The sequence below is a fragment of the Stegodyphus dumicola genome, chromosome 5 (assembly GCF_044657685.1).
Source record: "Stegodyphus dumicola isolate Sdum_Otavi_A_Nest chromosome 5, ASM4465768v1".
NCBI classification, from domain to species: domain Eukaryota; kingdom Metazoa; phylum Arthropoda; class Arachnida; order Araneae; family Eresidae; genus Stegodyphus; species Stegodyphus dumicola.
The window spans coordinates 128035336-128059102 of record NC_140772.1 but is presented as its reverse complement, the minus strand read 5'-3'; the positions used below and the strand labels follow the sequence as shown (position 1 = coordinate 128059102).

Sequence of the window (23767 nt, the reverse complement as noted above, 5' to 3'; positions counted from 1 at the left end):
GAAAATATAATAATAAAGGTTTAAAATTAATTCTGAGAACTACCTGAATGTTCTTCTCATAATGTACCAAAAATTGGAACAATTGAATGAAAAATTTAATTTACACAAATTTTTTTCCAAAGTTAGGCTTAGCAGCACGAATTGCCCATCCCTATGAGACAACGTATCCGGTTAACACACCATCCCAAGACAACGCTTCACTTCAGTAACAGAGATACCCATTGTGAATGGGTTAGAGGATTCTACCATGTCTTTAGTGGGTACTTATTGCACAAGACACTGCATTTAATTAAATGACACTTTATTATATACAGAACACATCATCACTCACATATACACTCCTACTACTGGCATACTCTATCTCAATTCTGGTTTACAATAACTCCACATGCTTGGTGATGGTTGGCATTGCGCCAGCTTCAAGTTTGATTACGATTTAGTTCTCGATATACCACATCCCTTCCCCTTTATCACAAGTTCAGTCTATTTGGTGATCATCGAATTCTGGTGGACCGATGCAAAGATTGTGGCACAGCTGCTTTCTTTGGTAACCTTGGTTGTATCAGCAGCAGGTACAGTGGATGGAACATCTGGTAAAACCTTGGGCTCAGAAGACGACACAAACTTGTCTATCTGGTGGCTATTATCATTGGATAGTTCTGGAATTCCACTCTTATCTGGCTCTTTGGAAATCGCAAGAGCTGGAGGTGGACATATGCAGCTATCATCAATTATGGTTCCTCCATCATGGATCTGAACGACATGTCACCTCCATAGCTGACCATTTACATTTATAGTGTAATGAAAATGCTCATCATTGAATTTAGATGGTTCCAGATTTCCATCATCTGTCTGTCACCTTGGCAATAATTTCTTACTGCCACTTTATAGCCAACTCTAAATCCTCAGTCTTCAAACTCACAGGTTCCTTTTCCAACTCTGCCTTCCACATTCCTTTTGAGATCTGGTCTCAGTAAGTCTATTCTTGTTCGAATTTCCCTCTTCAACATCAGCACTGCAGGGCTCTGTAGAATAGCTAAATTCAGAGCTTTTCTGTACTGCATTAAAAATGTACTGAATTTTTGTCTCAAAGTTCCTGGATAATTTTGCATGGTCCTTAAGAACTGCTTTACTGTACACACATACCGTTCAGCCTACCAATTACTAGACAGTTTAAATGGTGCTCTAGTTTTACATTTGATTCCATTACTCTGTAGAAATATCTTAAAACTCATGTGAAGTGAATTGTGGTTCATTATCACTCACTAACAGCATTGGTAACCCAAATCATGCAAAAAGAGTCCTGTAATCATTCTATTGTTTAGAAAGTTGAACTTGATTTCTTTGGGTAGGCTTCAAGTTATTTCAAGTGAGCATCGACTATTATCAAGAACATATACTCAAAAATAGATTCCGCATAATCGATGTGAATACGTCCCGTTGGAGTGCTCGGGTACTTCCAATGATGAGCCCTTCTTTACCTTCAGAAAATCTTGCACATTCAAAACAGGCTTTAGAGGTATTTTTGATATCTTTATACCGTTTCAAAATACGCAAGATCTAGCAATTGCTTTCATCTTTACAGTCTCTAAGTGTCTGTGGTGCAACTTTTTCAAAATATTCTCAAGGTATTGTTTTGGAATACAAACGCATTGGCCATATATTATATAGCCATCTTGGAGACTGTACTCCATCTCCTTTTCTTTCAATTCACTGCCGCTTTGAAGTATTCATAGCAAAGGACCGAGTTCTGCATCAATTTCAGTTTCTTTAGCCAAATCTCTGTCCGTAATGTGAAGAGTTTTAATCAGCTGTAATTAAAAAATAGTTACATTATCATGAATAGACAGTAGCTATGAGTTAGTCGGTAATCGTGACAGAAAATCAGCATTACCCTACTTGTTTGTTTTATGGTAAATAATGTAAAATTGGAATGACTGTAAAGCCAAGGTGTAGAGCAGGGGTCTTGCAGCTGCCAAAACTGGCATGCCTTTCTTTGAGCCAAAAATTGCAACAAGAAGTTTATGATCTCTAATTAATGCAAATTTTCTGCTTTTTAAGGACAGGAAAAAATTTTCCATTCCCCAGACGATTGATAAGACTTCTTTATCAGTTTGAGAATACTTTTTTTTAATTACAATTAAACTATTTTTTAATTTTTTTGAGAAACAGAAATTGACTTGAAAACAGAAATTGAAAGAAAAGTCTTGAAATCAATCTCAATTTATCTTTGAAATCCACTCTTGACCAAATATTGTATCAAGATTTTCTTTAACAATGTAAAGCTTTAAGTTTCTACTTTGACCTTTACATTCTACATTAACTGTAGTAAATTCTAAAGGCATCAATTTTTCTCCATTATATGTTTTGAATACCAGACTTGTATTTTTAATTTTCTTTCTCGAAATTTTTCAAACTCATTACCGATACTGCACTCCTTGTATCCTGTTCCATAGCTACCGGTTTTCCTTCTATGTTCACTTGGACCATTATGGGCAGTTTCCTATTTTTCACCTCACTGAAATGAATGCTGTTTATAGGAACTGTGTTTTCATTTCCTACATGTAATTGTTTTTTTTTTTTTTTTTTCTCTTTCATTTTTTCAGCGTTTTTAGCGTTGTAGCATGCCCTTTCAATGTTCCCAATTTTCTTACAAACCTGCAGATACTTGTCTTAAATTTACAAGAATTTCTATCATGGTCAGTCCCCGTACGTTGCAAACACAATTTGCCTTTATCACTCTGAGCTGCGAAGTTTTCTTTTTCAAACTTTTGTTTTGGAGCGACTGACTTGGATTTACCTTTATTCCTGGCTCTAAATTCCTTAATTTCCACGGGTTCCACTGGTCTGGGAACTGGTGGGTTCAACATTGATGAGGAAAGGATCTCAATTACAGGACATGACTCACCATCCTAGATATTGAGTCTGGTTAGGGACCCATGAGCCGACAGTATTTCTTTCAATGTGAAAGGACTATCAATAAGTTCGTCAAGAACAGAATTGGAAGATTTATTTTTCCACCAGTGGGTGCTATTTATGACCCTATCAGGTTTCTTGGACCATTCATCATAAAGCTGAAATACATTCTCCAAGAACTACAGAGTCATGATCTGGACTGAGGCAACAAACATTCACAAATGGCAGATGTGGTACAGAAGTATAGCTCTAAGAAGATCTCCTGATCTCCTACAGGTTATTTTCCCAATTTTAATCGTAAATTTATTTCATTTGAAATTCATTCTTTTCCAGACTAATTATATAGTTTGTTAAAAACTTCAAAAGCGACAAATGGTTGCAGGTCCTCGCACAGCAGAATTTCAGAGTACAGAAATAAGATTGGGTAAAACATGAGCAAAGCACTAATTGGATTTAACTTCGAATTACAGAACACCAAAAATGGTATATAAACCCCGTAAAAGAGCTGCAAATTCATTTTCTGGAATCGATGTAAATTCACTCAGTAAAGTGAATTGGTTCTTTAAATCAGTTCTGGAATGGATTGTCCAATTCCAGAACGTATATTTGAAAGTTCTCCAACAAGCCTACCCCTTTTTTCAACTCTGGTGGTGACTACCAACAGCTTCTTCTGCTATTTGAATTAAATTTAAAAAAATAATAATTCCTAATAACAGATGATAATCTTTCATTACATGCAAATGATTCAACAAAATTCATATGAGTAGGAAGCAGGGAAAGAATATTCTTTTGCACCTGTGGTTCATCGTACCGTATTAAAACATATAAAGAGATACATGCAAGATGAGAAAGAATATTATAATTTTTTTTTTTTCTTTTTGCACTTATTTTATTAATTGAAGAACAAGCAAAACAAAAATTTGGTAAACATTCATATACTAAATAAATAACAGATTATATTAATTATGCTATATTACTGAAATATATGTATTAATTGCATAAATAACATGATCCATAGATTCATTGTTCAACAAAAACTCTAATTAAAAATTTTTCATTACTACAAAATTATAATTATGCATTAATAATAAATTTTTATACAAAATGAGAAAATTACTTCATCTTCCACATATTGAAACATGCCAGGAGTATTGTACTTTTCAGGATTGTCAAGAAAGACAACCATTCCATCTTTTTGGTTAATGGAAGCAAAGATCTGACCATCTTCAATCTAATAAAACATATTAAAGCTTGAATTTATTTACGTTTTATATTACATAAACGGCACATAATCATAAATCACTTTCCTAATTTTAATATAAAAGATATAATTTTTTAATTATCTAATGCCAACCTTAAAAAAAATATATATATATATATATATATAGAATCTCAAAATAATACACTGTAAAATTCTTAAAAATTCACTTTAGTACTTCAAAGAATTTTTTGGTTATTCCAAATAATTATTAAATTCCTTAAAATTCTAAGGTATGATATGCACTCATAAATTCTATAAATTTCATACATTTACAGGATAAATTCTCAAATTTCTTTAAAATGGTAGGATATATTTTACATTTACACTTTTATAAAATTTTCTTACATTTACCGAAGCAATTCTTGTATATTATCAGGACCAACCTATTTTTCAACCATGAAAAATATGTATGAACATTTATTTCAGTGAATAAATTGTAATCCGAAAATTTCAAATTACAATCTTGAGGAATATAATCGTTAAAGTTTCCAAAACATTACCAAGCATATTTTTAAATTTATCTTCTGCAATTGCATAAAACCAAAGTAATGAGTTAAAATTAACCTAAAGTCTTGATAACCTACACATTTTTGATATTTTTCACAATACCCAGACGATATAATTAGCAGTAATGAAAAGGTATAAATAATCTCACAAACTGCAGGACATTCAGAATTTATACATAATATTGCAAAAGTTGGAATAATGTGTTGAACCATGCTGTTAACATAAATAACAAGAAAGCTCTAAATTTTACAAGTTAAATTATTAGTTAAAATCTCAAGTTAAATTATTACATATTTTTACATGTCATTCTATACAACCTGATTCCTTGGTTAAAATTTAAAATTTTGTGTCTATGCATAATTACCTAATTGTGTCTATGCACCAGAAAATTATGCTAATTTCAAAATACAGTCAAAAGTCGTTAATCCGGATGTCCATAATCTGGACCTCAAAGCTACAAACTTTCTGCGCATGGACGGTATAAGTTAAACTAAAATTAACTAAAATTATCTAATTATCTATTTCAGTTAATGTTGCAGATTGCGTTGTTCCTTAATCTTCGAATTGGATCCGGCTTATTATTTTTTGCAGACTGTTAAAGCAATTTTATAAAAGTAAGCTTGAACTTTCGATTATGTCAAAAAGAATTTCCGATTCTGGAGCTGCCAAAGGATCTACAAAGCCAAAGCATGTTTCGATGTCTATCAAACAAAAAGTGGAATTGTTGCAAAAAATGGATAAAGGCATATCCTTTGTTTTTCTAACCATTCCGAAATCTGTTTATCAATTTCAACGCTGCTCTGCGGGGGTGGGGGGAAATGTCGCGGCGTGCAATGAACTGGAAGTTGATCTGTCAGCACTATCCTTATCTTCAGGGCAGATGTGTTTATTTCATTCGGCTTACAATTCCTTACTAAATGTAGTATTTCATCTTGATGTACTCCTTTGATATGATTTAAATCAAATTCCTCTTCATTATAAATATCACAAATACACATCAAATAGTTTTCTGGTTGCAATTTTCTAATTTCGACTATGCTTAATGTATGCTTTACGCATGCGCGTGTTGAAAGAAATGTTTAATAAAGTAAACAAATATTAAGCTTTTTTTTTTTTTTTTTGTAAATTTTGATACCCTTTAGATCATAATTGCTCTTTATTTCATAAATTACGGTTTCATATTTTTAATTTTATAATTTCTGCATGCCATCTTAGCAGATTTAAATTGATGATTTATAATCCGGAAAAACCAATAATCCGGAATCGCCGAAGTCCCGATGAGTCCAGATTAAAGACTTTTGACTGTATAACAAAAAACTGAGAACACGCACAGTCGTCAAAAATATGTACATATCCAGCTATATAGCATTCTCTGTCAGACAACAGCATGTATTGTTTTGGATTTGTCTGCGCAAATGTTCCTCCTCTGAAGGACGGACTGTGCACGACAGTACTGAATCATACACTGTAAAATATATATATATATATAAGTAAAGACATACAATAAGAAACTTAGAACTAATTTTTCAAAAAGACCAAAAATTGAAATTTGTTATGTATGAAATTTATTACTTATGAATTTCAATTTTTGGTCTTTGTGAAAAATTAGTTCTAAATTTCTTACTTTATGTCTTTACTGATAAATTTTCAGCACCTTAATGCATGAAAATACTAAGCATGATTATATTTTGTTTTTTTTAAAAAAATTGTTTTGTAATTATATATATATGTATAGATACAGATATTCACAGGGAAAATCCCAATTTCAGATGATATACAAACAGCAAAACTTCAAAACCACATAAAAAGCAATGCAGCTGTATTTAAAATAGCAATACCAAAAGGTGAGAAAAAAAAACTTTGTAATATTACCGTATTTGACGGCATATAAGACGCACTTTTTTTCCTAAATTTGGTCTCAAAAAATTTACCTGCGTCTTATACGTTAAGGTAATTGCATTCAATAATTGTTTATTTGGCTTTTACGAAACGTGAGAACTAAAAGAAACCACGCTATTGAAACTTTTTTTCCTTGTGTATGGCCGTCTAAATAAGGGTGTGTCTTATATGCCAGTGCGTCTTATATGCCGTCAAATATGGTACTTTTTCATAAAATATTGTCATATGGAGGCTTGTGAGCTTATTTAATAGTATTATTACACATATAATTTAATTAATAAAATCATAGTTTATTTATTTCACTGGATCACTTGGGCTAGATGATTTCAAAAAGTATTTCCTTTAAGTAGAAATACTTTTTATTTTGCCACGAGACCAAATCCACTTATTGAAAACAAAGACTTTGGAAGCGGTTTCCTTCAAGATGACCAAGCAAAATTCTTCAATTACTGAAACAATGAGCAAAAACTGAATTTTAACATGCATCGTAATGGAAAAACTGCAACTTGGCCAATGGTAGACAATATGCTAATATGCTTTTCATTTCCTTATGTGGAAGTATGCAGCAATCATAACAAGTGAAAATCAAATTTAAAGTCTCAAAATTATTTTTTAAATTAAGAAATTATACTTTAATTACTCAAGACAAATAGATGTAATTTTTTATAAAAGCTATCGCTTATGCTGAATTTCTATATAATACAAGAAACTACTTTCTACTATATACTAAAATAAAGGTTTTAAATCAAAGAAGAAAAATAATTAGAGAAATAAAAATTTTTAGATGTGCATAACTACTAAATTCAGTAATATTTTGGAAAACTATTCCAGATTTAGAAACTGCATTGAAGTAAATTTACACAAACATTAACTATAGCTATTTTAAATGTTTAGAAGTATTTTGAAGGGTGCTACTTGATTTTCACAGCCCCATTATTCAAAATGGTACCAAGATTAAGCTTAAACTACTTGTGGCTACTATACCTCTGCAGCTGCTTTCATACGGTATTAAAAAGCTTACCTTTCCCACAAGATTTCCACCATATGAATTCCAAAAGCCATGAAGCCAGATAATGTCAAGCCATATTTTTTTTTTCCACTATTTAATAGAACCCCACAATTTTTCTACATTTTGGGTGTGAAATTTTGAGTAAATTTATTAAAATAAATTATGTTGTCTTTAATACATATTTCAAAGGAACAACTAAGAAAATCAAAGTGATATATTTATCACTGAAGTAAGACTGAAACTTTAATCCTGCTAACATTTATAATGTTGTGTTGAAATTCTAATTTCACTATAAATGTCTGAACATTAATCTTTTGTTTCTTAGGTTTAGAGAAAATTAAACAACTTGAATTCCTTTTTTGAAATATAAAATGTGCTAAACAGTCCATTAAATTAAAAATATTTTTTTATTTTGTAACATAATTAACCTCACCTAACAGAACAGCATATATATAGATATCCATTTGAAAGTTTTTTTAATTGAAACTTAATTTTAAAAATAATGGAAGCATAACCATTCTAAGAACCTATATATTAGCCCCTTAAGCAGAAAGACTGCATTTATTTAATTTAAATATTTAGTTTCCTTTTTTCTTATATATGGATAGTTATGAAAACAAGAACAAAATAATCATACAAGTCTAGCTAATAAAAGCTGCTTAAAAAACAATCTTCACAAGCAGATCAGAAAGGTTGCTCAGAGGGTTAACCTTTCTGGACGTACTGTTTCTGGAAATTTTGCTCATAGGGTTAACCTTTCTGGACAAGATGTTTCTGAAAATCCTGCTCAGAGGGTTAACATCTTTGCAACAGCTAACACATTTTACATTTCGAGATTTAACAATGATAAATTTGAATCCCAATTTCATCCAAAAATTATTAAATATTAATTTATATTATATATTTTTATTATAATACCATTTTTAGGACATAAAATTCTGCTTCAGCGGGTCCTGAAAGCTGAACTCTGTTAGCCATATCACTCAATGACAGGGTCAGAAATGTCTGTAAACAATAACATAACATACATATGAAAGAAAAACATAAAATCCCTAATTTAATTCTACTTCAATATATGACATGTCTAGTAATTTTTAAATATCTGATATTTATTACTTTCTTTTTTGTCCAAAAATTCAGAAAACTGTTGGCTTGATCAAATAAGGTAATTGTAGAGATTAAAAAAAAAAAAGTATATGTTTCACCCATATATAAACTTATTATATTTACTTAGAACAAGGCATAAAGATTTCGTTTTATGTATTACATAATGCACAGCTACTAACTTTAAAATAGGAAAAACCAGGAGTTTCTGGAAGCTTTTCGCCATTTCAAAAGATCTCCAAATTGACATTAATTCACTTTATTATATGCATGATCCAGATAACTGAACTATTTATAATGTGATTCTAATGTAAAGTACATCAATATTTAATTGAATAGTCTAAATTTTATGTTATTTGATTGTCATTTTGTAAATTTTTTATGCTTTTATACCGGGAAAAGTTACTCTGATCAAGGTAAGCACTGTGTTCTGCCATATGTTGGGCCCAGGTTTGAAGGAATCTTAGATGTTTACATGAGTGTGGCATGTGGGCACTTAAAATTATGGTTAAGTCCCCCCCCCCTCTCAAAAAAAAAAAAAAAAGAAAGAAAGAAAAGAAAAAAAGAAATTGGGAAAAAAACTGGAAGAGCTTGGAAAAAGTGGACAATCTTCCATGGCACTCCATAAAGGGATAATTTACTGATATTGTTTAACTTATTTGAAAATAAATGTTTTATTACTTCTGTAATGAAATGCATAGCAATTACATAATTTTCCCCAAAAATCAAATGAAAATTGTGATATAATTCTTATTGATTTACAGAATTTTACATTGAGTTGATGATAAAGGATTCAATTTTCTTTTACATTCTTTCTGAATAAATATGTTAAGTTCTGTCTGTTACAAACTGAAATTCAGTTTCAAAATTAATCTATACTTACATATGTGAAAACAGATGCCTCAGAAAGCATAAAAAGTACATATATTACCAAAAAAAAGGTTATAACAGGCATACATATAATGAAAATATTTAAACTGATGAGTAGCATGATTAGCACTGTGTTCTGCTATATGTTGGGAATACATGCTGTGCTCTGCCATACGTTGTTGCCATGTGTTGAAGAATGAAATGTAATAATATTAATATATAGTAAGGAAAAAATAAATTTCTTCCAACCAATTTTCTTAACAATGAGAAAAAGGTTGGAATGTGTTGACAATATATCCAAAACATTAAATCTTGCATGGTAGAAAGGAATGTATCATTTCTGAATTTCACATGAACTATGTATTATTGTTGAAATAAAGGTTCAGCAGGATTAGATCAAATTTTCTTCTTTTTTTGAATTTATTCATTTAAAGTTTCAAAAGAGGGTTATTATATGCAGTAACAAAAAATATTGTTTTATTACACTATTCTTGTAATGATGTAGATTCAATTTTGAAATTTTTCTTTATTATTTCAATTTTGATTTCTAGTCTTTCTAAATAACTGTTATTTTTATTACTGAAATTCGCCCACCAGTGGCCGAGCGGTAAAGTCGCTGAACACTGGTAGTTCGGTCCGAGGTTGGAATCCCGCGAACGGGCTGGTTGCATGGGCATTTTCGTGGTTTTCCCCATGTGTAACATGTATACGAGCCAGTTTCCCTTAGAAAGTCCTCCACGAAGGCATCCCTCCCCTTAGGCAGATAGCCCTCGAGGCTTTGCCATAATTACACAAACAAACAAACAAATATTACTGAAATTCAGTTTCAGAATCTGATATTTATATATGTGAATGAAATCTCACAGAAAAAAAAAGTGAACAAAAATACATTCTTATTCTTCAGTGTTTATGAAATATATAGATAAAAGTTGAAAAATTTCAAATTGGGATGATATATGTTATTAAAATCATGCAGTTTGCTGCAAAATTTAATCAAAAAATTAAATCATGGAGAGTGGACTATTCTCTAATAGGAAATAATGTATTAAAAACATAAAAAACAAATAAAACTAAAAAGGACAAAATGTTAAAAAAAATTTCTTGGTTGTTCTCAAGAAACAACCAAAGAATTTTTGACACAGGAATGTTTCTGAATTATATCAAACTGATTGTTAATATTGGAAACATTTAAAAAATATACAGAAAATGCCAATAAAGAAAACTTGGTTAAAATTAAGAAAAATTTAATTTTCATTAGTGCAACAAAGTAAATTGTTTACATTTTTTTTTTTTTTAAATTTAGTTAATCATCAAACATAACCTGCTTCAATGTAACCCAAAAAAACAATAAATATTTTTAAAAAGGGAAAAAGTTCTTGCGTAAACAACTAGGAAAACAAATAGTAACAAAACAAATAGTAGCTAAAACAAAAGTAATCTGTAAGCAACTTGTAAAATAACCAATTAATTAAATTCTTGAGTAAGAAACCTGAAAATTCACTGGATAAATCCAAAGCAAGGTGCTAATAATATATATACAGTACAAAGTCCGTAATCCGGACCTCAAAGCCGCACTTTTTTTTGGTATGCTTTACGCATGTGCGTAGTGTGTTTACGCATGCGTTAGCATGTTTACGCATGCACGTTTAATGTATAACGGATGGTATAAGCTAGGCTAAAATTATCTTTACTGATTCTAAGGCATTTTAGTTAATGTTGCAGATTGCGTTGTCCTTAATCTTCTAACTGCATTCGGCTTATTATTATTATTATTATTATTTTTTTTTTTTTTTTTTTTTTTTTTTGCAGACTGTTAGAGCAATTTTATTAAAATTAAGTGTGAACTTTCAATTATGTCAGAAAGAGTTTGCAATTCTGAAGCTGCCAAAGGATCTACAAAGCGAAGCCATATTTCAACATCCATCAAACAAAAAGTGGAATTGCTGCAAAAATGGATAAAGGCATATCCATCTCAAAATTATGCGAGGAGTATGGCATTGGATGACACAAGAAAAAAAGAAAAAGGAACTTTTTGAATTTTTTCTGGAAGCATCTTAAACAACTTACATTGAAAGAAATGTTTAATAAAATAAACAAATAAATATTAAGCTTTTTTTTTTTTTTTTTTTTTTTTTTTGTAAATTTTCATACCCTTTAGATCATAATTGCACTTTATTTCATAAATTACAATTTCATATTTTTAACTGTATAATTTCTGCATGCCACCTTACCAGATTTAAATTGATGATCTATAATCTGGAAAAACTCCTAATCCGGAATTGCCGAAGTCCGGATTACGGACTTTGTACTGTATATATATTTGAATTTCAAACCAAAGGAAAAAACAAAACTGCTAAAAAACTTTACTAATCAAAATAAACTGTTGTAGATTGAAAGCTGAAATTTTTTTACCCGCCTGCCTGATTACTCTGAGTTATCTTGGATATTGCAGTTAATTATTATCATGAGAAAACTCAGGCAAAGCACATTTTGTCAGTACAATTTGTTGTATCACGGTTTTATTCAGCATGGAGGAAATGAAAGGAAATATTCAGCTTTGATTGGTAGTTTGGCAAATTTTGTTAGTTTCGCAGTTCTTTTGGCGGGACTGATCACGTGTTTTCTCTACTGTAAAGTATGTTGGCTTGTAGATTAATAATGTATCAAGAAGGATAGTTGCGTTGAAAAAAGTAAAATAATGGCAATGATGCAAGTTAGCGAAAGAAATTATTTTTCAGATAGTGATTATGAAGAGGTACACATTTTCCAGATGTTATTCCTGCTACTGAAAAAAAAATCAAATCTAACGAGACAGTGTATTCTGTGCTCCCGTAAATGAGATTCCAGAGGTAAGCCAATAAGAAAAAGAGACCAGAATGTCTGGTATCACTTTGTGTTGTCCCTTGTTTCAAAACTATCTATAATACAAAGATCAATATTTAACTTTTTTCATTTGCTCAAGATAACTCAGGATAGTAAACTAATATTAAACCTAAATGCTTTTTTACACCTGTAAAAAAATTCAACTTAAACCTACATATTTTGTTTCCTTGTATTTAATATTAAAATTTAAAAAATGTAATGATTTTTTGTAATTTTTTCAAAAAATTTGTAAGGGATGTGGTTAAATCAAAATGAGGAAACAATTTAATTCCAAATAAAATAATTAAAAAAAAATTAGTAAGAATTTAAAATTGGGCTGAAAAGTTTCTGAATTGGAGAATAAAAATGGAAGGCTTATAGCCTAAAAGATAATATGTCTGAAATTAGGAAAAATAAAACTGAATAAATTCAAATAACTAAATTTGAAAAAGGCTCAGCTGAAAAAAATCTGAATTAAACAAAAAAATCCATGTGGTGTATTCCAAATGAGTAACTCTTGATAATTTTCTCAAAGAAAGAGTTGGGTTAAGTTACAGCTGTGAAGCTGGAAAAAAAGGAAATAATAAAATGTAAGAACTGGGTTGAGATTCAGTAACTGATTAGTCTGAAAAATAAAAACATGCCGTAAAATAGTAAATTAAATTAGCATAATTTCATAAAATTAAATAAATTACAAAATTTAGTGTGAAATCGTAATTAAATATGAAAAATCAGAAAATTTGAAAATTTTTTTCAAAAAAGTTCATCTTTTTTGATAAACTCTTTTGAAAAAAAAATTAATTTTGAAAAATTGCTTAGAAATATTAATTTTAAGAAAGAAATTTAAAAATTTTATATAGTAGTCAATTTATTAAAGCATACAAAGTTATGTAGAAAAAGGACTGGTAATATGGGGAGTAGAAAGTTTCGAAAAGGAGAAAGTCAGCTAACAGTAGAGAAAGTCTTCACCTATTTGGCTTATGATAGGACCGGAACAGAAATGGCCATTTATTAGCAACAAAAATGGAGGGACTATATATAAATTTGCAAGTGTATTTACAATTGTTATGCATCCAGTAAATTCCTCGAGACTGGCTTAAATAAATCCTAAGTAACAATAAATTAAAATTAAAATGAATTAATGTGCAATTTTTGGAGAAGTAAGTTAATAAGATTAAATGAATTAGATTATTTGAAATTCTTGATCTTCTTCAACTGAAGTGCAAATATTTTTTATTCTTAGAGTCTGAATGATAATGATGTCAGCAATAACTTTTTTTTAGAAAGACTGAAATTTCAATGCATGAGTTTATTGGTAGGAAAGTTAAAAAGTCTTTTTTTTTTAATAAAAAAGTTTAACTACTTTTGAGAATTTACAGTTGAGGATTTTAAGGTCAAGACAATCAATTTCATTATTATTGGAAATGGTTTAAATGCTTAGTATAAATAATAGTTGCTTCAATTAACTCAAAATTACTGAAAGTGATACTGTAATTTAAAAATAGGTTCCAATAGTAATACCATTAATTTATAGGAAAATTTTATAATTTGATTTGTTAAATTTATAAGAAATTGAACAGTTAGGATAGGTAATCAATTCACCAAAATTAAATATGTTACCGAGCGCTGGAAATAATTCATAAATTTGGATAAGACTATTATAAATTTTTTTAAGAAAAGAGAGGTGTAACAATTTTCAAAATCATAACTGTTAATGTAATGATTTTATCTGTTTTGATCATTTTTTAAATTATTTTTAATAATCCAGTAATGGTTAAGGAGCAAATTGGAATCATGGGCAATGTTTAAAAATCTTATTAAAAATGTTATTAAATTTCTTTTTATGAAAAATAAAATCTATGCTCTTTTCATAATTTTTGGTATCTCTGGCAATAAATTTAAATGGTGTTTCATGAAATCTGGGAAGAGCATAAAAATTAAGAAATTTGTTATGAAAAGTTTTATTAGAAATTTTTAATTTTTTGTGGAAATTGTTAAGCTTTTTAATAATGCTTTTTTCATTGTAATTGGAAGCTTTGCAGCTGATATTATTATAGAGTACAGTTTCAATTAATTCATATTAGAAAGATTTTCAAATGATGCTAACTGATTTTTAAGTATCTGTATATCATTAAAAAGTTCTGGATATTTATTTTGAAGATTATGAATTTTGATATAGTATATTTATTTTTTAATCATTTTAATATTTTAATAATCTTGTTTTTCCATTCTATAAGGGTACTAATATGGGCACTAAATTTATAACTGGATTTAACTATGTATTGCTGATATTATAGACATGTTCCAAGCATCTTTTATTACTGATTATATGTGTAAGATGAAATTTAGTACCTAGCTGCGAAAGATTTCTGAGTTCAGGATTATCAATAATTTTCTATGTAACCTGTAATAATATATTTATGAAAATTGTCAAAAAAAATTAATATATTTAGAATCTTGTCAGTACCAGATATTATTTTCATAAATTTGGCTAAGGTTTTTAAGATCAAAGAACCTGAGGTTTTTGTATACTAGAAGGAAATTCTAGTATGGACATTAGAAAATGGGGAAAATAATTTATTATTATGTAAGATTAAAAAAAAATTAATTTGATTAAATGCTGTATACAAGAAATGATGAAATAGTTGTCAATAATATTTTAGAGAGTAATTTATATTTTAAAAATTGGCAACTTCATCTCTAATAATACACTACAGTCTTTAATCCGGACTCGTTGCTGACGAGTCCGGATTAGGGGTTTTTTCGGTTTATAGATCATCAATTTAAATCTGGTAAGATGGCATGCAGAAATTATAAAATTAAAAATATGAAACCGTAATTTATGAGATAAGGAGCAATTATGATCTAAAGGGTATCAAAATTTACAAAAAAAAACCCTTAATATTTGTTTACTTTATTAAACATTTCTTTCAATGTAAGTTGTTTACGTTGCTTCATTTTTTGTGCTAATACTTTCTCTTTAATTCTGCAGACAGACATAATCTCTTGTTCAGTTCAACTATTCAAGTCCTGTAATTGCTGTGTCGAGAATACCGACTAACTTGTCAATCGAAATTTTTTCGTTTTCAATAACCTCTCTGTTACTTTCTTCACTATCGGAAGCGGTACATAGAAACATGCTTTCACTTTGTAGATCCTTTGGCAGCTCCAGAATTGGAAACCCTTTTTGACATAATCGAAAGTTCAAGCTTATTTTTTTATAAAATTGCTCTAACAGTCTGCAAAAAAATAATAAGCTGGATCCAATTAGAAGATTAAGGGACAACGCAATCTGCAACATTAACTGAAATAGATAATTAGATAATTTTAGCCTAAATTATACCGTCCATTATACATTAAATGTGCATGTGTAAATGCATTATGCACATGCGTAAATGCATTATGCGTTTACGCATGTGCAGAAAGTTTATAGCTTTGAGGTCCGGATTATGGACATTTGGATTAAAGACTTTGTACTGAAGTATATTTTGGTGTGTATCGACAAAGTTGTTTTTCAAGAATTTTACAATTTTTATTTCTCAATGAGAAATAAGTTTTTAATGTTAAGAATAAAGTTATTACGGTTGTTAAAATTTTCAATGGATTTAACAATATTACATAAATTAGGGGAAATGTAATTATTGTTATTACTTTCAGCTCAAGTGACTGTTTTAATTTTGTTTTGAAAGATTTTAAAATTATGACATATACAAGAGTTGTTTTGATTTTTATAATGCTGCTCATGAAGAAATGAATTTAATCCTTAAAGGGCTTAGTCTGAGTAAGCAAACAGATTCTAATAAAATTCTATTTTGGGGTTTGGGTATGTCTAAAATTTCTATTTTGAGCTATGTCTAAAATTTCAATTTTTATATTTTCAAAACTGTATTTAAAATTAAAATGTTCTACTATGTAACACATTTGTTACTATTATTAGAGCTATTATCAGTGAATTCCTTAATTAATGCACAATGATTATGAAATTCTGAGGTTAATAGTGTTTTAGGCTGTCCAACATATTGTAAGTTTTAGATATTGCAGGTGATCAGATAAATGCAACTAAATGTTTTTCAAAGTGACTAAAGTGACATCTGGGGTAGGAGGGGTGCTACTTTTTTACACAGGTCAAACAATAGAATTATTGCATTCCTTTATATTATTTCTTTTTAACTGAATAAATTTGCTCAGTTAATTGTATTGTGCACCTTTTCTTTCTTTTTTTATTCATTTATTCATATACCTAAATAATTATCCTTTGGTTTATAGAAACCTGAATCAGAATCTGCTAAATCTCAGAATACTGAGGAACTGCATTGTGAAACACAACATAAAAGTATTTTCAAAATTGTAAAGTTCTGCGCCGAAACCCTTCCAATTCAAAGTATTCCAATCTACCAATATTTGAGAAAATAAACACTAATAAAAATGAAACAAACATTTAAAAAAAATAAAAGAAAAGAAATTGACATGTGCATTTTTGAAAATTTTAAATATACTGTCATCTTCAGCGGTTAGCAAATAAAAATAATGTTATCAAAAAATACAATTTTTTTTTAGTGTTCCTGATTATATTACATGCCATAAGAGTTATATATATATATATGAACTCACTTTAGTTAACCTCTGAATATTTTTCTTGTATAAAAAGGACACACACTGTTTCACAAGTCCCATATTATTATCCTACAAAAAGAATAAAAGAGAGATTTTATATTCCACTTTCAAGTCAATTACTTTTTTTTACCAGATAGCCTACTGACTTTGGTAACAATAGCAATTAGCTAGTAACTATACCTGTCATAGATCTTTTTATTGAATAGTTATAATTCTATGCAAAAATAAATAAAATATATATATTGTTAAAATTTAAAGAATGCTTACCCTAATGAATATTTCAGTATGTTTAGATATTGCATTACGAACTTCAACAGGACTATTTGAAGAATATACAACAGCTAAGTCATGATACGGTTGACTAAGAGGCTATATAAAATACATTTTACTTAAGATTCACTGAAATTTTCATTCACATGTTTTGTACAAACTAAAACACAATTGAAAAGAATAGCACTGAATAAACATATAAAAATAGGTTCACTACATAGGAACCAGAAAAAAAAAAAAAAAAAATAGTAAACCTTTATAAATCTTGCAACAACTTGGGATGTGAGTTTTGGAAGGTTGGGAACCTAAAAGTAAGTATCACAATTACTAAAATTACTTCAAAATAAAATAATTTTACTTATTATAAATAAACACAGAAACAAAAATACAAACCTTCCCATATAATATCAGGGATACAAGTATGTATTTCTTATAAGCTTCTAACATTATGTGACTCACAGCCATACTTGGAGTTGTAATTACCTTTAAAATAAGAGTAATAATAATATGTGAAGAACTGAAACTGCATTAAAAAGCAACTGCATTTATTGTTGAAAGCATAATAAAAAAATGCTCGGAAAATTTGTAGGGAAAAAAATATTAATAAATTACATTCTAGCATAAAAAAAGTTTCTGAAACAGTTACTTCTTCAAATAAATTACTCTTAAGCACTTAAATACAGAGTAAATCAAAATGAATGCCCCAATTTCACGGGTGCACTATACAAAATGTAATAAATGTATTTTATTAAAAACATACATACATGCAGAGAAAATAACTTTTGAATGAATTCCTCACAAATGTTCAATATGCGCTCCTTTTATTAAACGGTATACATCAAGTCTCAAATGTAAATTCTTGTAAAACTTTGCACAGCATGTCTATATCCATGCTGGCGATAGCAGCTGTGATATGGGCTTTCAAATCAGTCATGGTCCTTGGACCTGGAAGCACATACACATGATCTTTTACAAGCCCCCAAAGAAAAAACGTCGCATGGGGCGAGATGTATGGATCATGGTGGCCAAGGGAAGAATGCATTGTCTGTGGTAGGTACACAGCCAATCCACCATTGTGTTAATGTGTTATTGAGGTGCTTCTGCACTTCAGTCATAAAATGTGACTGACAGTGCATCATCCTGCTGCAGAATAAAGCTAGGCATATAATCTTGTAGCTATGGCAGAAGCCATAATTTGAGCATATCAAGGTACACATCTACAGTTCCTTGACTGTAGATGTTTTCATGGGAAATTGCACAAAACACATTAACCTCATGGGAACCACATTGGTATTGCACTGGTGCATGTGAATGTTCAGTATCCCAAATTCTCAAGTTATGCTTATTTACTAATCCAGAAATGTAAAAAGTTGATTCATCACTGAATATAGGACCGTTCCTAGGCCACTGGCTGCCCACATACTTCTGCTCCCAAATTTAAAAAAAAAAAAAAAAAAAAAAAAAAAAAAAAATGCTCAATGATTAATAAGATTTTTATATCATACTAAGCATTTAGATATAACAAATTGTATAAAAAGTTCTTACACATGACAAGTACTTACAATGAATTTATAGAAATTAAAATATTTAGGCTTGTTAGTGCGAGAGTCTGGCCACCCCTGATTTTGGCCACCTGCACACTTTTACATGCTGCACCCCCATTAGCAACGGCCCTGACTGAATACCAACTTTTTCAAAAATCTGCCATCTTCTATGTGCACCAGAAGTGTCTCACAGAAAGATAATTGACGTGGCAGAACTTCGGGTTTCAGATGTTGCACCAACTGGAAACGATATGTTTCATTTGCCAACGCCTCCTAAGAACTCTCCATACAGTTTTCAGGGCTACTACCAGTTCTCATCCAACTTGATATGTCTATTTTTAAGGGCTTCTCACATTGCTGCTCAACTATGTCTTCGATATGCCCAACTATATCTTCTCTTACTGAAGAAAACCTGTTGATTTTCCTTTACAAATGTAGTCTGTCTCTTGAAATTTTGCATCCCAACGATGGATTGCCTTATGATCCAGTACTGTCTGTACATATTTTGTTCGAAACTGGCACTGAACAGTGACAATAGACTTGCTAACATGAAACTGAAGCACAGAAAAAGCCTTCTGCTGTTGCGTCGCCATTGTATAAAGGCCTTTTTCTGCCCATTTTGTTTTCGCAGAAGCACTGATGACGATTGGACTTCCAGTGCCATCTGTTGGTGACTATTCAAAACTTGCTTATATTACCTCTGCATATTTGTACATTTTTAATGAATATATTTATTACATTTTGCATATTACACATATGAAATTGAGGCATTCATTTTAATTCACTCTGTATTTGCATAATTAATTCATTTGAAGTCATCACATGTTAAATAAATTTAATTATTTATTTAAACTATCTAAAAAAGTCATAAATATATATATATATATATATAATGATTTTAATGAGTTGACCACGTGTCATTTCATCGGTTCAGCTAGTAATTAATAATAATACAGGTTAAAAATTGGGTTTATTGCTTTTGAATTGCTTAGTCTGTGAACAACTGAGATTAAATTTGAAAGAAAAATTAAATATCATGTTTTTTGGAATGGCAACACATTTCCGTTTAGGGCACAAGGGACTTCCTAGTGTGCACCTTAAATAAGTTTTCTGATTCAACTTGAAACATAAATTTTATGTTTTGCCAAGTGGCAATACATTTCTATTAAATCGCCGAGTTTTCTAATTTGAAAAATAAATATCATTTGGCGAGTTACATTTTGGTGAGCACAACACACGGCTTTTAAATGATCAAGTTTGCTAATCAAAATGTCATTTACATAAAATATGAGATAAATCAAAAACAAATTCAATATTTGGGCTTAGAGGTGCATATTTTCAGGTCATGCGTGGTCAAAATTGATAGCTCTAGGTTAGTTTTTCCGTAATGTGAGGTACATATTTATATATAGTTTTCATTATTTAATAACAGAGATTCACATTCATCAATTAGCTGGCAAACTGCAGAATATATATGCAAAACTAAATATTACAATAAAAAAGCAATTCATTTTCCAAAAAATAAATAAATAAATAAATAAAATCCTTAGATGATATCAGTTAAATATTTGATATCACTTTAATTTCAGAATAAGATTTTCAAAAAAGTGTATAAACTACACACTTTAAAAAAAAAAAAAAAAAAAAAAAAAAAAAAAAGGAGCACATAGAATAATGGATTTTAAAATATTAAAAAAAAATTGGATAGGTTTTAGATTTTAAATTATGTTTAAAGGGGCGTTTTTTTTAGCGTTTTGTGTGTTACATTTATTTATTAAATATCACGTTCTTTCACCTTAAACCATAAAATTCAGTTCAACAGCAACATCACAAAATAGCTTTGAAATGAGCATATCCTTTAGAATTTCTGATACAGAAACTCACGCACTGGAGATAAAAATGTTTTTTCTGTACAACGTTGCCATGGCTCGATTTGAAATCCTTGAGTGTGTTAATAAAAAATTTGTTAAAGTTTTACAAAATATGAAATTGACAATAAAACAAATTCCAAATTTCAAAGTTGGTCTTCCAAATGCCCCTATTCGTAGGATGATTACATCATTCAAAATTTGATGGTTCTATGTACCACTGTTTTATCACAATACGAGAAATATATATACATTTATACAGATTTTCTAGCATTTAATTTCTTCAAATATAATGCAGGACTCTAACATTTGGTGGTAACAGTTTGAAAAGTGAAACGTACATTTATAGTGATTCAAGGCAAAATCGCAAAACAAAAACAATAGTCCTTCAGGGACAAAGCATCTTTGGACTAAAAAACAGCAGCTTTTGAACTATAGAAGTTGAAGCTCTTTCACATGATGAACATTCAGTTGGATTTCAGTTGAACATTTAGTTTAATTTCTACAGTATTTTTATAACATTTCTCATAGTGAAATTAAATAAAATAGTTTGAAAATAGTTTCAAAATAGTTTGAAAAATAACTGAAAACTGCAAAATCCTAAAAACTCAATTCTTAAACCCTTAGGAATCTGTGAACCACAATTTAAGAATCAATATACTTGTGACTTTATCAGTTAGGCATAAACTGAACATAAAATAATAAATATCTACTTACCACTTCAAAGAAGTACAAAGCTCTATCATATTTTTTTAAGGCTGTGTATATCATACCACCATAATAAAAATACAGAAGAAAATGCTTAGTATCATAGTTTCCATTCTGTAAAAAGGATTGGGAAAAATAACATTAAATATAAATAAATAAAAAAAAAAGAGAAAATTTAAAAAAATATTTTAAACATTAATACACATAATAGGATGCATTTGATACCTTAATAAATCTAATATAATTAAATCTCAATTTAGTAACTGTCAAAGAACTAATAAATTAGTTATCAGAAGTATTCTTAGAGAAAAGATTCTTTAATAATTAAATATAATTATTTCAGTTTTAAACATGTTAAAAAAATGCTGAATTTTTTCCTTTATCCCAATAAATTATCTATCAAAAACATGGCTATTATTGTGAAATAATAAGTCCATATTCTGGCTGCTGTTGCAGATGTTTTATTATTGGCTTAATGCTTTTTCGCCCCTACTTGCAAATCTGTTCAGAAGCCAATCAGTGATAAATTAATGTGGTTGCCACTGAATGGCTGATGACATAGTATCAGCTGATAACCTCACAGGATGTTTTTATACTATGGAGCTTGTGAACTCAGATATACTCACTTGCTTTTTCTTTTGCAGTGATTTCAATGTAGAGGCTGCTGTTGCAGACTAATTTTAATTTATGAGTAAAATAAAACTTAAGTTTGTTTTAGGTAAGTTCTACATTTTTATTTCTGAGGAGCAAAGTATGTTTTTCAATAGATTGGAAAGGTTATGGGCCCAGTAGCTCAGTGTTAAACGAATATATAAGTAAAGGAGGCTGCTATCAATTTTTCAATGATAAGAACATTTTTTACAATACCAGTATGTTTATACTTGAAAAATTCATATTTATATGCAAAGCTAAATAAAACCAGCCAGAAGGCTTTATGATGAGAAAAGTAAAGTGTTTATTACGCAAGACCATTCGCGACGTGCTTCAAAGCAGCTGTAAATAGTTTTATCCATCTGAAAATGTTTTAGAAAGACTAAATTTTAAGATAATAAAATTATAAAAAAAAAAAAAAAAACTGAAAGCTTTAAAATTTTATTTTATATTACGCCCAAAAGGGTGTTTTTGCATTTAAGCATTAAAATTCAATTCAAATAGCAATATCACAAAACATTTTAAAAGAGCATATCTTTAAAATTTCCAATACACAGTGCAAAGCTAAATAAAACCACATACTGGAGATAAAAAAAAAAAAAAAAAAAAATTTTTTTTCTATACAGTATTGCCATTGTTCACTTCAAAATCCTTGAGGTTGAGGAATCACAAATTCTTTAATGTTTGACAAAACATGAAATCGATAATAAAACAAATTCCAGATTTCAAACTTGGACTTCTGGAGAAATACGTTATTCAAAATTTGATGTCCCTAGGTACTGTTGTTTTTTCACAGTGCGAGAAATATACATACATTCGTGGAGATTCTTCATAATTAATTTCTTTAAATATAATGTATGGCTCTAATACTTGGTGACAAAAATTTGAAAAGTGAAATGACACAAAATGCCAAAATGGAATCAATAGCCCTTCTGGGCAAATTGCCAGCTATGGGCTAAACATACTATGGTGTAATTGTGTTTATAAGAGCCTTAATGTAATTATCTCATTATATGTAGATGACACTGCAATTTTTAGTAAAGATAAACATTGTATAGATAAAGTAATCTCATGCTTGAGCAAGTTTATTTAAATATATTTATATTAAAGTATAGAACTAGAAAGTTACTTGGAATTACATTCTTACAAAACAACACACTTCATACATCAGCAAATGTGCACTGAAGAAATTTTTGAAAAATTTAAACACCTTCAGATACCAATAACTTCACTTTTCATAGCTAACGGCACTATTCTTATAAAATTAGATTGTCCATCTACAAGTGCAGAAGTTGATGAAATGCAAAAATTACTTATTCAAAATCTATTGGGATATTTAGTTTTTGTAGCTAACAGAACTAGGCCTGATATTGCATATGCAGTAAATATCTTATCCCAATTTTAGAACCTGGAGTTAGGCATTATTGAAATTTCTTGGCTATCTCAATAGTTCTAAATCATACAAGTTTAACTTATCAAGGATTAAACATCTAAGTGTATATTTTTATTCACATGCTAATTATGGAAGTAATACGGATGACCACGTGCACATTGGGTGTATTCATATTATATTTAGATAAAGTACTGTTAATTTGGAAAACTTATAAATAAGAAAGCATTATAAACACCATGGTTATATAAGCAGTTATACACCATGGAGGCAGAATATATCGCCTTATCAGAA

The 23767-nt window shown here is 29.4% G+C and overlaps 1 protein-coding gene across 4 annotated transcripts in view; it reads right to left on the bottom strand.

Annotated features, from left to right (window-relative positions):
• Positions 1–23767, bottom strand: part of CSN3 (COP9 signalosome subunit 3) — a 114972-nt gene that overhangs the window by 49370 nt on the left and 41835 nt on the right. For all 4 annotated transcript variants that reach the window (XM_035372719.2, XM_035372720.2, XM_035372721.2 and 1 more), the window contains 7 exons: positions 21442–21546; positions 17706–17795; positions 17567–17617; positions 17310–17411; positions 17040–17111; positions 8511–8597; positions 4034–4147 (listed from right to left, as the gene is read on the bottom strand). In XM_035372719.2, the coding sequence (XP_035228610.1) occupies positions 4034–4147; positions 8511–8597; positions 17040–17111; positions 17310–17411; positions 17567–17617; positions 17706–17795; positions 21442–21546 (621 nt within the window). The remainder of the gene's footprint in view (positions 1–4033; positions 4148–8510; positions 8598–17039; positions 17112–17309; positions 17412–17566; positions 17618–17705; positions 17796–21441; positions 21547–23767) is intronic.